The sequence below is a fragment of the Vigna umbellata genome, chromosome 5, assembly GCF_029865625.1.
Source record: "Vigna umbellata cultivar VRB3 chromosome 5, Vumbellata_1.0, whole genome shotgun sequence".
Lineage (NCBI taxonomy): Eukaryota > Viridiplantae > Streptophyta > Magnoliopsida > Fabales > Fabaceae > Vigna > Vigna umbellata.
In genome coordinates, this window is record NC_142169.1 from 64971114 (window position 1) to 64988717 (window position 17604).

At 34.9% G+C, this 17604-nt stretch overlaps 2 protein-coding genes and 1 pseudogene across 2 annotated transcripts; 2 read left to right on the top strand and 1 right to left on the bottom strand.

Moving 5' to 3' along the window:
* Positions 1-1885: 1885 nt before the first annotated feature.
* Positions 1886-6632, top strand: LOC124838514 (aspartic proteinase A1-like). The gene is made up of 14 exons (XM_088116290.1): positions 1886-2033; positions 2213-2560; positions 2660-2720; positions 3243-3337; positions 3475-3587; positions 3674-3842; positions 4220-4259; positions 4389-4453; positions 4650-4763; positions 4869-4933; positions 5035-5191; positions 5284-5403; positions 6020-6108; positions 6217-6632. Exons 2-14 carry the CDS (start codon positions 2231-2233, stop codon positions 6299-6301), a joined length of 1503 nt encoding a protein of 500 aa, XP_087972416.1. The 5' UTR covers positions 1886-2033; positions 2213-2230; the 3' UTR covers positions 6302-6632.
* A 3584-nt stretch (positions 6633-10216) lies between these two features.
* On the top strand, positions 10217-12484 carry LOC124838387 (mitogen-activated protein kinase kinase kinase 17 pseudogene; annotated as a pseudogene).
* Positions 12485-14534: 2050 nt separating this feature from the next.
* On the bottom strand, positions 14535-16953 carry LOC124838505 (uncharacterized). Its single transcript, XM_047314127.2, has 2 exons — positions 16407-16953; positions 14535-15275 (listed from the first exon to the last, which is right to left on the bottom strand). The coding sequence occupies exons 1-2, from the start codon at positions 16690-16692 to the stop codon at positions 14893-14895; spliced, it is 669 nt and encodes a 222-aa protein (XP_047170083.1). The 5' UTR covers positions 16693-16953; the 3' UTR covers positions 14535-14892.
* Positions 16954-17604: the final 651 nt, after the last annotated feature.

Here is a 17604-nt window from a genome sequence, read left to right on the forward strand (position 1 = left end):
TCTGCTCTTGCCTGTTTCATTAGTGGGTTGCTTTCTAGGATCTTCTTAAATTCAGCTTAAATGAACCTTACATTTTAAATGAATTCGCCTTACTTTAATTGAATTAATTAAAATGTTGTACAACTTGTAGATGCTAAGAATCTTTTTCTAAAATATGAAAATCAATTATGTACTTTTGAAAATTTTGGAAGCTTATTTTAAAAGAAAGAGACGAGGAACTAATAGAAATTAAAGTAGTTTTTGCATACCTGAGCCACTTTCTCCCTTTCTCAAAGATGTATAAATAAATGGAAAATTCGAGAATAGGTACATATAGACAAAAAAAAAGAAATCTCATATACTAAAATTAGTTTAAGCAAAAGTTAAAAACAAAAATTCAGATCAATTAAATGAAAAAGGTTCTACAAAATAACTCATGAATAAACTAATTTTTGTTTATATAAAAGTCTTTTTTATTTTTCATTTTGTATGGAGAATTAAGAAAAAAAAAATCATCTAAATAAATTTTCAATTAAGAAAGATAACCTCCTTAATCCCATAAAAAAAATAATATCTATTATTTATTCATCAAGGAAGTCAACAACCGTGTTAATGTGATAAGTTTAATATTTGTTCCCCAATCATATACAAATACACTATAGTTATCCTATTTTTTTTTTATATATTAAATTAACTAATACGACATAGGGATATCCTAAATTTTTATTGTAGCAAGTTTTTATCAAATAGCTTCTATTTATGTTTAACTTTCTTATTCTAAACTTTACTTTTTATGTAAATTTTAACTAAAATAGGTAAGTTTAAAGTTATGAAAATTAATTTTATCATGATAAGATTGTCTTGTCAGTATTCGTAGTGTAAATATTTTTCAATATAACTAAAATTTATAACATTAAATGTTTTAATATATAAATACGATTGAACTAACTTTTCAATAAAAACTTTCAATAAAAAAATATAATCATGTTTTTTACGAATTAAAGTCAGTTTACGCATAATTTAATTTGTAGAGCCTTTCTTGTATAATTTCTTTAATTTTTAGTTTTAAACTATGCACGAGTTAATTTAATCAAATTCACAGCATATAGTTATTTTATATACATAGATTATATTTATATTTATAATAAATACTTTATATAATGAAATAAAGATATTTTTAAGTATTTAATGATTTAAAAAAAATCTAATTCAGACATGAAATATAAAGGAACAGATTAAAAGATAGTTTTAAAAAAATAATATACGAAATTGATAAAAATTAGAAAGAAATTATGGTGTTTAAATTTTAAAAGATATTCTCACGTTTGATACGTTTATTCCATCACGTAAAGAGAGAATATCACATTTTTTAAGCACCTCAAAAGTTACATCTCAAATATTATAAAAATCTGATCTGTGTATAGTCCTTAAGCATAATTAACAATTCATATATTTAATCGTTAAAGAACATTAAATTGATGAGTTGAAACTGAAAGCTGAAACATTAAAAAAAAAAAAAATCTTGCGTTAAATTAGATCCTTAGCATCAGCAACGGCAAGAGTGACAAAAGTGTGAATAGATGGAATTCGGTTTATTCATACTCATTTAATTTTAACCGATAAATAATTACTAATTAAAAATAAGTACACTATAAACTAATTTTATTATATATATTTAACATGTTTAACGATAATTTATATTTAGGTTTTAAACAAAGCTGGATAAAGAGAAAATGGGGATAATTAAGGAGGATGAGTTGTGTTGTGTGGCGTGTTAAGGAAACCAACCATAATTAACTTTTGAGGTACGAAAGCGAATCAGTTACATCGGAGGGTCACGAGAAAACCCACTCTCCCAATTCCTCATCATAGTTTGATGAACGGTTAAAGATACGGGACCCACAATGAGTGCGAGATTAGCTTAAAACCTCAGCTGGCCCCACCACACTGCCACCCAGAACCAGATACTCACTTTCTCTTCTTCCCACCTTTAAATTCTCCTTCTCTTCCTCATTTCAATTCCATTAATTCTTCCTCTGCTTTCGTTTCCTTTGGTAATCCCATTCTTCATCTTCTTTTCACTTTTTGCATGCATGCATTGTTCCATATCTCATCTGTCTCTGTTTTCTCTCATCTTCCATCTTATTACTATTTTTAATCGATGCGTTTTATGAAACATCTGCACTCTTGTCCTCACTATCGTAACTTTTTCGGTTTCATTATGGTTGAACAGGTATTGAAAACGGGAAGCATGTCAAATGTGATCGTCTTCTGTTTCTGTCTGTGGGCCCTCTTGTTTTCTCTGGCGTCGTCTGCACCCAACGATGGCTTGCGCCGGATTGGACTGAAAAAGATCAAATCGGACGGCGATGACTTTATTCGGTTTAAGGAATTGAGAAAGAACGTTCTTCCGAACATTCTTCTTGGCGCTGACGGCGCCGATATTGTTGCGTTGAAGAACTACTTGGATGCTCAGTACTATGGTGAAATAGCCATTGGTACCCCTCCTCAGACGTTCACTGTGATTTTTGACACCGGTAGCTCTAATTTGTGGGTGCCGTCTTCTAAATGTTACCTCTCGGTGAGCTTGTTTTTCGTAACCGTCATATGAAGGCGTGTCCGTTCTTTTCTCCTTTTTTATGGAAACTTGTTAATCCTGATGTTTTGCATGACGGTGCAGCTTGCATGTTACACGCATGCTAAGTACAAGTCCAGCAAATCCAGTACCTACAAGGAAAATGGTTTGTCTCATTTTTTTTCCCTTTCTGATTATGAGGCTTTACCTTTCGTTTTTTTTTTGTTCAGAATTTATGGATGGTTTGTAGTTCTTTAATTCGACAATGCGTTGTGCAAGTGTTTGATTATCTTGTGAAGTTTCTATCTGATTGATTCTCAAGATTTATGTAATTTCTAGACAAAAAACTACGTACCCTTTCAGACGATTAAAAATCGGTTTTGGAGGGGGGTGGTCTGAATACCGTGCCTTTATCATATAAAGGATCTAATTGAGAGTTTTCTGCCGTTGAGCCTTTTCAACTCAAAGAATTACACAAAGCATTACAATTTTTTTAAAATTATTGGCAATAGCAGTGTTTAGAAGTTTTTTTTTTCTTGAATATATCTAATTTGGATTGCATAACATAATTCATAACTTACGAAGTCAAATGTCATTTTTCTTTTACTTTTGGTAACTTGACTTTTAAAGAAGTGATGCCAAGATGTTGTCCTTATTCTAAACTCGGGTTTGTCATCCTGTTATTTAGGGACTTCTGCTGCAATTCAATACGGTAGTGGAAGTATTTCTGGTTTCTTTAGCAATGACAATGTCAGAGTTGGAGACGTAGTTGTAAATAACCAGGTAATGTTGATTATCACTCCCTATTTTCTTTTTCTTTTCCTTCACACCAACATAGTATGATGTCAGTTGTGTTGGCTTCTTTCATAATATGTTGATTAATCATCAATTAATATATATTACTCTTTAATTTCCATTAGGCATTTATTGAAGCAACTAGAGAACCTGGAGTTACATTTGTGGCAGCTAAGTTTGATGGTATACTAGGACTTGGATTTCAGGAGATCTCAGTGGGAAATGCTGTTCCAGTGTGGTATAAGTTCACATTTTAACTTTAAGCTATCATTTCTGTTATTATTTTTATTTTCGTTGTCATTATGAGGCATATTCATGTCATAGGTACAATATGGTTGAACAAGGTCTTGTAAAGGATCCAGTATTTTCATTTTGGTTAAATCGTAAACCAGAAGAAGAGAATGGGGGTGAGATTGTTTTTGGTGGTGCTGATTCTGCTCACTACAGGGGCAAACATACTTATGTGCCAGTGACAAGAAAAGGATATTGGCAGGTCAGTATCAACATATTTGTTTTTATAGTATACTTGTTCTTTCTGATGTATAGTAACCTTAAATAGTTGGCATACCTGGTTTTACCTATATACCGGTATTAACTGGTATACATGGTTTTGTACCCAATACCTATCACTCAAGTACATTTTAGTTCATGCATAACATTGTAATCTTAGCACTTTATTGTTTTTGTTTTTATATTTCTATACTGTATATCTCCTAATGTTGCCCTTAAATCTTGCTGAACTCCCATACTTGAATTTGTAGCAAAGCAAAACAGAGACTCATAACAGTATTTATGCAGCATAGCTTATGCAACACGTGTTTCTGTTTTGTTTACAATAGTTTTTCTTTGTTAACTTTTTCTCCTGAACAGTTTGACATGGGAGAGGTGCTCATTGCCGGTAAACCCACTGGTACGTAGAAAAGAAGTTAGCCGAAATAGCTATTTGTTTCTTCTATGGCATGATATTGATAGCACTGCCATAAATGGTTCAGTTTTGAATTTCATTGGTACTGACTTTATTTATCATATTGTCCTCCAGGGTTCTGTGCTAGTGACTGTTCTGCCATTGCGGACTCTGGAACTTCTTTGTTGGCTGGTCCAACGGTATGAATAAAAGCTTGTAAATGCAGGCTGCTATATAGATTTTCATTTCCATTTAGAGTTTCATGATTTGGTAATTTTTAAAGGATGCTTTTAACTGATGGCCGGGTCTAAAATTTGTAGACTGAGGCCCGTTTTTCTGATTGCCCTTTTAACAATACAAATGAAGAAATGTCTTACATGGTTTTTGTCACTGTAGACTATAATTACTGAGATAAATCAAGCAATCGGAGCATCTGGAGTTGTAAGCAAAGAGTGCAAGTCTGTTGTCGAACAGTATGGACAAACAATCTTGGAATTGCTCTTGGCTGAAGTAAGTATCATTTTTAATTCATCCCTTGCGTATCTTGGTTGATGGTATTGTGATGTGGTTATCCTTTAGAATGAGTTTTCTTATGGTTTTCTCTTGATCCTATAGGAAAAGCCTAAAAAGATCTGCTCACAAATTGGATTGTGTTCCTTTGATGGGACTCGTTCTGTTAGGTATGCCCCAAAGATAATAAACCATCTCATTAGCTCAGAGACTAGTATATTTAATGTTCTCTGATTGACATTTTACTAAGGGGTTCCTATTTTTCCTCTAGCATGGGCATTGAGAGTGTTTTGGATAAGGACAAAAGAGAATCATCTGGTGGCATTCGGGGTGCTGCTTGTTCAACATGTGAGATGGCTGTTATTTGGATTCAAAACCAGCTGAGGCAGAACCAGACAGAAGATCAGATAATAGATTATGTCAATGGGGTGAGTTAGTCTTAATTCTGTTCTTTGAGTACTCAAATCCTGCATTTGATTCCAGCGTTAATGCTTAATGCCATTTGGTGATAATATTTCAGCTTTGTGATAAGTTGCCCAGCCCAATGGGACAATCATCTGTTGATTGTGGACAAATCTCTTCAATGCCTATTGTTTCCTTTACTATTGGTGGAAAAGTTTTTGACCTTTCCCCAAATGAGGTATAGTTTCAGAACATATTAGTTTTTAGTTACTTTTGCAATGACTGATCATTGACTGTGCTTAATTTTGTGTAAGAGTTTGTAACTAGAAAAAGGAATTTAATTGTTGTAGGTAAAGAAGAACGAACTAGAAAAGATAAACTAAGTTTGTGAAGCTAAATTCTGCTTTGAAAAGTCCTCAATTTGCAATAACATTTCACTACTGAAATAATGGGATGAATCACAAGGGTTTAAATCAAACAAAGAAACCTTATCCTTTGAAGCCCATTAGAAAAACATTGTTTTCCTTAGTTTCCCTTAGTTTCCCTTAAATACGCGCAGTGACTAGTGTTTATTGTTTCGATGGGGTGGGGGGACTAATCCAGAAAGACCAAATGACCTTTTGAATTTGTTGGTTGAATAATATTTTCTATTTGCTGCTTTATAAATTGGTTAAAATAAAATTAGAATAAAATAGAAGGTGGAGCAGCAGGCAGAACTAAAGCATAGAGAAGCAGAGTTTTAAACTGCTACAATAGTGATAATTACACTTAATAGTGCAATTTGTATGAATGAATGATTGCCATGTTTCATGTATTTTGTCTCCCTGATTCAGTTTTGTATTTGGTTTCTTCAGTATATACTGAAGGTGGGAGAAGGTCCTCAAGCCCAATGCATCAGTGGCTTCATTGCTATGGATGTGCCTCCTCCTCGTGGCCCTCTATGGTACATTAAACTTTAATTTGCTTGAAACGCACACTGTAGCATTTTCCTTTTTATTGTGATGCGTTTGATATGATTATCACTTCATTACGCATGGCATCATAAACGCAGGATCCTTGGAGATATCTTCATGGGGCCCTATCACACCATCTTTGATTATGGTCAGCAGAGAGTCGGGTTTGCTGAAGCAGCATAGAGAATTCTCGTGTCTCGCACAATGGCAACAGTACTTGTCTTATTTTTTTTTATTTTTTTTTCTCGTGTTAAAAAAAACTGAAGCTACCTCGTTATATTGAATATTTGCTACCATCATCAGCTTATAGTTTGTATACCTTTGCAATCAAAATGGGCCTAAAGCTATGGTTGTATATATATTAACATTATCCTAATCCCTCCCCATATGTATTACACACATTAACATATGTCTGTCGGGGGTAGTGGGGCTCTTATTAAGCTGTGGCCATGTTGGGACTCTGCTATGTATGCTTGCTTCTTGAATGGTGTAAATGTGACTTTTGTGTTTCTTATTTTAATTTCTCAGTTCTTTATGCTTTGCATCATATGTTAGATGCTTCAAAGTTCAAACTGCATATAAAAAAGATTAAAAAAGGAATGTGTGTCAGATTTAGATGCTTCAAACTATGTTACAAGTATGACGTTGGAAGTTATTTTACACTAATAATGTCAATTTGTTCACAGCTCAATGGTACCATTCTCTAATAGCCAAGTGTGTAGTGATGATATAAGAACTTTTAATTTTATTAAGCAAACGGTAAATCTTTTTAAAAAAAGAAAAGGAATCAACAATAATTCCGATTTTTCTTTTTTTTTTTTCTTTTTGAAGTTGAATCAAGGAAGTGATTTATAGAAAAACTTGTATATTATAATTAATAGGTTGGATCTTATTATATCAAATAACATCAAGCACTCTTTCATCTTCACCTGATCTTTGTAGTTGGTATGGTAGCATTTTAACAATCAATATATGGTAAAGAGAGGACCAAAGTATATTATTAATGACAATGAACTCTGAAGATGGTGGCAGAAATAATTTTTCGAAAATGGGTAGTGGTTGGTTTTTTCTATAATGTAACACATAATTCTAGAAAAATCAGACGGATATCTTGATAGTTACGACCATTCATTTGAAGTATAAGAGCCCATTGTTTGCACATAAAGAAGAGCACCTCTTTTAAAAAGAGTTTCTATAGTTAGTAAAGGTTTCTCTAGACTTACATTTCCGATAATAATAAATTTATAATTTAAGTATTATAAAAATTTTCATGATAGTATATTGACATAATATAAAATATAAGACCATAAGTCTTATTATACAATATTTGTTTGTTTTGGATTTAAAATTGTAGATAAATTTTAAAATTGATGTGATACAGTGAAATATTGTAATGTGGAGAGAAGAAATATTGTATTCTCACTTTTGTTTAGGATCTAATTATGGAGTAAGTGTGGGGATTTGTTTTTAGATAAAGTGTTGTTATTTTTATTTTACTTTAGAGGTTTTACATGTTAAAATTGTTAATGTTATTTTTCGATCTTCTTACCTCAATATATTTTATTTAACAAGTGAATGTTGATAGTTTAGTAACTACCAGTAACAGTACATCTTAAAGTAATAAGCATACCTTAGATATGTTGAAATTTGAAAATGGAAATTTCAAGGCCAGGTTCTACAACAGTTGAAGAGGGGTTTAATTTGTCAAGAGAAAGTGATGGGGAAACCTCAATTATCGTGTTGTTTGACCTATTATTTTATTTAGAGTTGGAATTATTAGTATATTCATGGAGACTCACATGCATGTCATTTGCAGGGTGTAAAACGAATTTCGAGATATATTAAAGGAACTTTGACTGAATTTTTTTATACTAAAAATAATGATTTTAAGCTTTTTGATACGAATTTAGTAATTGGACAAGAGATGCATAAAAAAAAGAGTAGGTTAGGATGCACATTTTATTTAATCTTAGTGCAATATTATGGTCTTACAAAAGTAAATATAGTTACAGCATTAAAGAAGAATACATAACTAATTTTGCAACTCAAGTAATATGCGTAAGAGTAATTTAGAAAGTATAGCTTCAAGTAAGTCACAAAAATATTTTTCGTCAACAAGTTCACAATTTTGTTACGAAAAAAAAAAGCATAGTATTTCAGAGACATATTCCAAACACATTGGTATTTAATTTCTTTGGATTCAAGAGTTGACAAAAGAAAAAGAAATAGGGATCAAAACCAAAGATCAAATTGAAAATAGTTTTAACAAGTCAGTAAAAGTTGAACTATTTTACAAGTTTAAAAAATGCTTAAAATGATTCAAACTCAATTTAAAGGGGGTAATGTTAGCAAAAATTAAATCAATGTGAGCTCATACATTTGGTTGTCCCACTTAAGATAAGCCAGATTCTTAACACCAAGAAAAAAAAATCTATCAAACCTAATCAGTTGCAAGTCAATATTCAAGTTGTGTATAAGATAATACAATCAGTATTCGATGAACTTATGATTAGTGATTTTACTTTACAATTAAGAATGACTAGATGTTAATATTTTACTATTATAAAATGTTTATGAAAGGTCAATGTACGAAAGAAATACAATTTGTGAATAAATAAACTTGTACATTAAAACTCTTTCCTTTCTTGTTTTCTTCCAAGGCAGTGTGCATCTAAGGGGGAAGTTTATTTTAAACAATGTTATAAGGTCTTTCCTTTATCATGAGACAAGCCGCGCCAATCATACTCTTGACTTTATTTCCGTTGGCTTATTGAAATTATTATAATAAGGATGTTTGCTATAACATATTGTGTTATCAATAAACTATATGATTAAAGTAATTTGTTATATCGTCCTTTTATATAAATAATTATTATTATTATTTGTACCGTATGGGTCGGATAGTCATAAAATCATTCCGTAATCAATAAGACCGGATGGTCGAAGATGGACGGTCGGTGGAAGTCCCTAATTAGGTTTTCCTACAAAGATTAAGGTAAGTAATGATTAAAAGTATTGGGTTGAGATTGGATTCCACTAATTCCAAACCCACGACGAAAACTATAAATACATATCAAAAGGTAAGAGGTATGTAGATTGCATTTACTATACATTTATATGAGCTACCGAACGGATAACATACTGACTTTAGCATCTGAGAACCTTTGACAAGTGCACCTCCAGATAGTGGAACGAAGAGAAAAAAATTAAGAAAGCAACCGAATGACGCTTAAAGAGAAATTGTGAAGGTGTTTAGAGTACCTCGATCCACTTTCAAAACATTATTATTATTATTATCGATGATGGAGTGTGGAGTGGCGTTTAGAAGGTGAGGTGTGCATGACTAAGAGTGTGAGGCAAGCATTGGGTCCGTTTGGGAGGGATGGTAAAGAAATAATGAATTACATGAATTTGGAAAGGTAAAGCGGATATAGTGGATTATGCAGCGTGATCCGATGCATGCATTGCATTGCACACTCAGAAACGGAGGAATCAAAGCAAAGAGTGGTTTTTGCTATAAAAATGGTTGGCGGCATGTGATGTGATCATACCATTCACACTTTAATCATTGGTTTCCTTCATATTGACTCTTCCTCCGATGCCCTCACATTACGCACGCAAAGCGTCAACGTCTAAGCTCTCTTCTCCACTTTCACCTTATTCCTTTCAACAAAATACCTTCCAACAACAACAACACTTGTACTAATACTAACGCTCCAAACACTTTAATTTATAGTTAACTACTACTCCACAATGTGAATGTGAATGTGATTGGACAGCCTGGTTGGTTCCTGCTTTCTTTTTTTTAAATCACTGCTCATTAGGGTTAGTTGGATTTGGCCTTTTCTCCTTTATCCGCATTCCAACTGTCCAATATGCGCAAACCAACATCCTTGCCTTTCACCACTCCTTCCGCTTTACACTCATCATCATCACAAATTAACTTCTATCTCTTACTGCCTTTTTGCCTTTAAATTGACTTTCACTGTTACAGTTTTTGTTTCATTTGCTTCGCATACAATCCACCTAACTCACCACATCAACCGCTACTTCGTTTTAAATAAAACCACCCTTTGACTTCAAAACTAATCCAGAAGACGCATGTGGTTGATTAGGAGGGAAGAAAGAGGCCTGCAAGAATTAATCCTCCACTGCACCATATCTAATGGTTTCAGTTCCATACAGTATATTCCAGATGCTGGTATCAATCCAAGGATTGAAGCATTGTTCGGCACAACCCATCTATATTTGACAGCAGGGAGGCAACAGGGACCAGTACATTGTTTAATGTTTACTAGCGACAGATGGAGCTAGGAATATAACAAGTGAGGCCCTTCACACAGAAATTGAGGCGCATCTTTTTATCTTTCCTTGGTGGGTCCTCAAAGATATAACACAACATTTTTAACAATTTAAGATGGCCATGGAAAATGGCACCACAGTGTTCCACTCCATGCCGCTCCCCCTGAACCACCCATGATTCACGAAGCACGCTCACTCACTAACACCGCAATCTTTGGCTCTCACCCCTTCTCACCATGAAGCACGTGCCAGCATGTGCACCGCCACCTTAAAACCTAGCTAACTCATCCATTCATTCATCATTCATCTATTCATGCCTGTCTAAAGCCAAGTAACACACAGCCATAGCCTGGCCGGCCAACAACAAAAGCTCCCACACCCATCCCTTTGACACGTGGACCTCTCCCATCTCTAGATCGTGAAAGGACAAGACGGCGGCCGTCCATTGGACACAAGCAAAAAAGTGCAATGCAAACAAAAATTAAACCCTTTCCACCTCATCATTACTTCTTTTCTTACCCTCTGCGTTAAGCCAACCACAACACACCAAACCCCTTTACCTTAACCTTCCACAAATATGTATATATATATAAATCTTCAATTTCAGAAACTTATCTCCCAACTACATCCCACTTCAAACCACACTATAATACTATAATTAACATCATTCACTCCCTTCTCATCTTAAACTCCCTCACAAGTTAAAGATTAAACTTTTCGACATGGACTGGACTCGAGGCCACATGCTCGGCCGTGGTTCCACCGCGGCCGTCTACATCGCCGAGTCCCGCCGATCCGGTCGAGTCTTTGCCGTCAAGTCTGCAGAGCTACACCGGTCGGAATTCCTCCAAAGGGAGGAGATGATTCTTTCCACTCTCAGGTGTCCTCATATTGTTGCCTACCAAGGTTTTGACACCACGTTTGAGAACGGTGTTTACTGGTTCAACATGTTCATGGAATACGCGCCTCATGGGACGCTGGCGGAGCGCGGTGGTGGCATGGAAGAAGCGTTGGTGGGATCCTATACCCGCCAAATTCTGCAGGGGCTGCACTACCTCCACTCCAGTGGGATAGTGCATTGCGATGTGAAGGGGCAGAATGTGTTGGTGACGGAGAAGGGGGTGAAAATTGCGGACTTGGGCTGTGCTCGGAGGGTGGGGGAGGTGTCCGTCATCGCCGGCACGCCGGCGTTCATGTCTCCTGAGGTAGCGCGTGGGGAGCAGCAGGGTTTCCCTGCTGACGTGTGGGCTCTGGGGTGCACAGTGCTGGAGATGATCACCGGGAAGCCACCATGGCACGGCGTCGGCGACCCGGCGGGAGTGGTTTACAGGATCGGATTCTCCGATGAGTTGCCTGAGATTCCTAGCTGTGTGTCAGAGCAGGGGAGGGACTTTTTGGGAAAGTGTTTGAAGAGGGACCCGAATGAGAGGTGGTCGGTGGAGGAGCTTCTTGGACACGGTTTTGTTAAGGAATGCACGGAATTGAAGTTGCTTTTGTTGGATTCAGACACTCCCACTGGTGTGTTGGAACGAGGATTTTGGGATTCCTTGGAGACAACCGAGCATGGAGCACGTGATTGTCCCTCTCCTACGGACAGAATTCGTAGTTTGTTTTCGGATGAACCCCTTTGGATATGGAAAAACGATGATGATAATGATGATGAGCAATGGGTGACGGTGAGGAGCAATGAGTTCCATGAAGAATTATCCTTTCACAAAACAGAGACTACTTTTAATATGGTTAGTGATGAGGAAACCGGATTGGTTACTTTATGTGAACCTAAAATTGTAGTTGAATTGAGTAGATGGAATGCTATCACTTGTGATGATTGTTATCTTAGAGGCAGAAACTGTGATTGTCGCTTCAGAGAATCATTATTGTCAGTTTGTGTGTGTGTAGTGATTGTTCTCCATGGAAAATTCGATTCTCCTCAGATGGAAATTTTTATTTTTATCATGCATTGCTTTCTGTTACTGTTCTCTCTGTCTCTCTCTGATTCAACGCTTTTCATTTTTATCACTATAATATAATACGGGATATAATATAGACAGTATTACCTTAATCCCATCCATTATTAATAATAGCCTGCGCCTGGTTTTGTGAATCATCACGCACAGTGAGCTCTATTAATGCATATCAGATCATTTTTTAAATGTTATTAATTTGGTCTTTTCATTAAAAGAGCAACAGGGATTTTCTTAAAATTTCTGCTGTTAAATGTAGACATAAGCGTTCTATCTAGAATTAATTGCTACAACAAGAAGGCCTGTTATAATTCATTCAAAATATTGGCATTTCATTGATAGTCATAGGCTCCACCGATGGTGACAGCAAGTTATTCGACCCTATCCTAACTTATTCTGGCTATGAATTTCAAAGCAGTGAGCTAGGATCTTTCTTATTTTTGGTTCTCTTAATTCTATTCTTGTATGCATCACCACTTTACGTTTGCTTCTTTTAGTGCCCACAACTTTCACCGCTAAACGAAAAGTATTGTTGTGGCCTGTTGTAAAATACAATGAAACTCTCCATTAACCTATATGTTATCTAATTACAAAGCTCATGAAGACATTTTTTTTGTAATTTTACTGCAAAAGTAAGGTTATTTAACTAATTATCTTAACATATCAATGCAATACACACACACATATATATATAAATACCACCTTTAAGTATCTAAAATCAATAAATGAGACGAAATTTGATCATAATTTAAATTATATAGTTATTATTTGGTTAGACATAGTGTTTAATGATATGTGTATACTTAATGTTATACTTGTTTTGATGTGAATTTGAAAGGCAACATGGATCATTGATATTGATGCAAACACATAATTAACCTTATGAATGTTAAAGCAATGTGCCTACCTATGCTTTCAGAAAGTGAGAAGATCCCCCCTTTATCCAAAATAGCAAAAGTCACCAACCCTAGGGAACTTCCTTTACTTTTGTGTGCCTAAACGAGCTGGCTATCTATATAAAAAAATTCCTTATTTAAATTTATTTTGTGTGTGGAAGCGTTTTATGACATTTATTCCATTTTCAATCATTTCATTTTATTCTTTAAATGAGCTAAATTTCATTCCATGCAGACATTGAAACTACTACCATACAACAACATTGTTTATGAACATAGAAGAGGACAAATGGCCAAATGTCCCATGTATGGTTGTGTAATCTCCTTTCTCATATTCTTAGAGCTGCATCACTTCTCAGGACTCTTCTATTACTTAATATTTTTAGACTTGGCCCATTTTAGTTATTAACTTTTTTTTAATATTTAACCACATTTTTATTCCAAGCGAAAGCAATACCCACTCCATTAGTGGCTTAGAAGCAGAAAATTATACTTTATACAAAAAAATGAAGCTAAATAGTCAATTTGAATAATCTTCTCAACATTCACATACAAAATAAAACGTTTTAAAGAATTAAAAGTAAATCAATTTTTCACACAAGTTAAAAGTTAATTTATGTATATTATCTCTTTAAAAAATTATCTCATTTACCATTTTTTCTGTACCAACAAACTTTGAAGAACTCCCCATTTTTGTCTCAGAAAATCTTGATAATGACAATTCCAATTAAAACGTTCCCTCAGGTTAAAAGCCAATCCAAATAAGACATACGTCATGATATGCTGAAGCAGCTTCAATAACCCTGTATTCTTTTCCATTTGTATGAATACATAGATCCCAACCTTCGTTTTCATACCAAATCCTCTACGCCACAGAAGAATAAATGTAAAAAGTGAATAAAGATTTGAATCATTTCCTTTCTTCAAAATTATAACGTTTATCCTGTTATGAGAACAAAGGATAATCTTTCTTGTGTAGAACTCACCATTCATAATATACTGTGGTGAAGATACCTTGCTCATAAATAATGTGTCTTTTCCTATTACAAAGTACAACATAATGCCTTTTCATAAGAAAATTATCCAAATCCAAAAAAAAAATAATGATGTTGAGTCCAGGCAATTTTTTTCTTGAACTACATGGACCAGAGTGTTTGGTGGGGGGGGGGGGGGGGGGGGGGGGGGCGCCTTTAAAACTAGTACATCATATGGTGGGTGTATAGAGGATTTAGAACAAATGCATGACGCCAGAAATGGAGAAGTAATAAGTGAACAGCCAAAAAGAGATTTCTCTCTGGACCAAGATAGGATACATGACAATCAAAATTAAGTACTAAGAGATAACTTTAATACCATCAAACACTATTGAATAGTGAAAACAGATGTTACAAAAGTTACATATGTGCAGAAAAAACAAATCAGCACTATATTTCTTGTCATCACTCAAAAAATTCACAATTTGTCAGGACAAAATTGATCCAAGTTCAATTAGAAGTGAAAATCGTATTCCTTGAGGAACAAGCATGCAAGGATTGACAAGCTGTTGTGAACAAACTGCCATGGAACTCCGGAAGAGTATACAAGAAGAAGCCATTCCTACTAGCAATGTTACTTAAATATTCTTCTTAGAACCTGAATGTGACAATTTCCTGTCCAAGGACTGTAGTTTGTTGCGGAGGTTCTGGTTTTCCTCAAGTAAGCGATCATACTCAAGAAGGAACCCCTCAGATTGTTTTCTCAGAGCAGATACATTGGCTTCTGCAACATCTGCGTCTTTAATTTTTGACTGTAGTTCAGATTCTAGGCGCCTAAGTTCTGCTCTCAATCTAGTTCTTTCTTCCTCCACGCTTTTCATTTCTTCTGAAAAGGTAAATTTCCCATCTTCAGACCCTCTGCTTTGTTTCTTGACAGCTTCCATGCCCTTTCTTCGAATCCGCAGTTCTCTTATGTAATGATGTAGTCTGTCTATCATAAGCCCAAGAAAAAGTATACCGCCTGCAAATAATTGACCAAAGATGAATGACGACCAGCACCAAAGAGCAGGTATAATATTTCAGAAACATTACAGAGAAAATAGGTCCAGAAAATCAGAACTGTATTATCTGGTTGGATTGAAGCTGCATTTTCACTCTAGTCATGATGCTTTTAAGCTGTGACCAGGGTTATGATAAATCAATGGCATAAAACTTCTTTGGAAGACAGCAAAGAAAATTATGTTAACCGTGATATAATTCATATAAGATACTTCCGGGGGCTTCTTGAACAGGAGTAACTCGTTTCTGAAAATATTGTATAAAGAAAGAGCACATTGTAAGAATTTTTGGCTACAAAAGAGGATTACAGGAAGCCAGAAAAACACCATAGAAGAAACCACTAGGATTGAGCACTGTAAAACCAGTTGGATGGCTGAGCTTCATTTACATCCATGCGGTCAAATTGGATCCCCTTTTCACGCGTTCATGCAGTCAGTGAATTGAACTGTCGGATAAAATGAGACGGCTTATATCTAGAATCAGTATCTTTAGTCTGATTTACCTAGATAGATTGAGTCATTTGATCTACATCCGATGATTCCGGTTCATTGACTGAGATGGCTTGAAAAATGTTGATCCAACTTAGCACAGTGCAAGTGAAAACAATTTGTTCCTTGTGGACAAAAGAAAATGAAGGAAGAAAAGTAATTTCTCCATGGATTTGACTCCAATGCCTCAGAAAAGGAGTCAACAAAACAAAGATTCGTTTGTTAACATTTCCCAGACAATAAGACCATACAAGCTCACATTCATAAATGCTTTCTAGTTGTGATAGAAAAACAATCGCCAACATAGAAAACCATACACATATGATTCCTAGTTAAAATACCCACAAAAGAAGTCATCCTTTTCTCAAAGTCACATTACTCAAGTTGCTCCAACATAAAACTAGGGAAGAAAAGAAATCAACCAGTAGCATATAAATAGAAACCTAGACATTCCAATAAGGACCCAACAAAACATATAAGAAACCTAACGCAGGGAATAAATTGATTTAATTATCCATGCAAGTAATTACACACAAAGGAGTCAGATCAGAAATTGAGAGAACAAATCAAATGATAGCAAAATAAGAAAAAGGGAAGACAAATACCCATGAGTGTTGTTTCAAGGAGGTGCTTGGCCATGAGAACCTGATCGGTGGGATTAATGGCACCACCATCCTCGATCTCATGCTTCTGAATGTTGACCATGCTGTACACACTCGACAAGAGCACCACGAGAATGGTCCCTGCAACGGTCTTCACAACCAAGGGTCCACGACCCCGCTTCAACCGATCCAACCCCATTATCACAAGCTTCCTCAACGGGGTCTTGAACAGCAGCAAAGCTATCATCGCACCCTCCGAAAATATCAACGTGAACAGAAGCTGAATCATCTTCGTAATTCAGATCTTTCACTTCACCCTCACAATTCAAAGGGGATCAGAGAAAAATAACAAATTTATGGGCCCCGTGAGAGGTTGTGCGTCACTGTCATCAATATTCAATCACAGCAGATTGGAGAATCACACAAATTAAAAAAGAAAAAAGTGACAGACAGAGAGAAGAGAAGCGAGACCCTTTCAAAAGAAGAACGACAATTGAATTCGAAGACATGGACAAAATTTTGGGTTCCTACCTTCAAAAAACATTTTGTTTTGTCACTAAGTCCTCGTAGTTTCCCTTTTTTAAGGTTTTTAACTCTTCTGATTTTGCATCGCTTCCATGGTATTATCTTGTATTTACATGTTTAGATCAATCGTGCACAGATTGAGTTTTTTTCACAAAAATTCAATAAATTTAATTATTTTTTGCTGTGCCCCTAATAGTTTGCATTACAAATCAAATGATTTTCTATTACCTTTATCGTACTTAGTCTTCGAACTTATTATTTACATTTGTTTCCCTTTGCTTTTAATTGATGTTATGTTGGATGAAGAGTAGCGTACACAAAAATGAATGAGAACTGGATTCCAAGCATGTAATATCTAAAGAACTAAAATGTTTTTACTTTGCTTATGCAGTTAGAGAATTAATGCATAATTTTTCTCATTTTCTAAAGAAATGTAGAAAAGTAGCATGACCATAATTTGACAAGAATTCAGTTCAGTTAGGACAGTTACCATAATTTGGAAGGAGAAACAGACACCTTAGTTGAGGTACTATTAACTAATAATGTTTTGTATATTTGGAACATGGGAATCATCGATGAGGGTTTTTAATGTTTAATACATTTTTTTTGTTTTTTTATTTATTAGTTTTGTTCAAAGTGATCTTTTATTTTTTAGTTGTTCAAATGATTTCATCTA

Coding starts and splice junctions, on each gene's coding strand:
- LOC124838514 (XM_088116290.1), top strand. CDS start 2,231: ATGTCAAATGTGATCGTCTTCTGTTTCTGTCTGTGGGCCCTCTTGTTT. Junction 3,338..3,474: donor ACGTAGTTGTAAATAACCAG/GTAATGTTGATT, acceptor AATTTCCATTAG/GCATTTATTGAAGCAACTAG. Junction 3,843..4,219: donor CAAGAAAAGGATATTGGCAG/GTCAGTATCAAC, acceptor TCTCCTGAACAG/TTTGACATGGGAGAGGTGCT.
- LOC124838505 (XM_047314127.2), bottom strand. CDS start 16,692: ATGATTCAGCTTCTGTTCACGTTGATATTTTCGGAGGGTGCGATGATA. Junction 15,276..16,406: donor CCTTGAAACAACACTCATGG/GTATTTGTCTTC, acceptor AATTATTTGCAG/GCGGTATACTTTTTCTTGGG.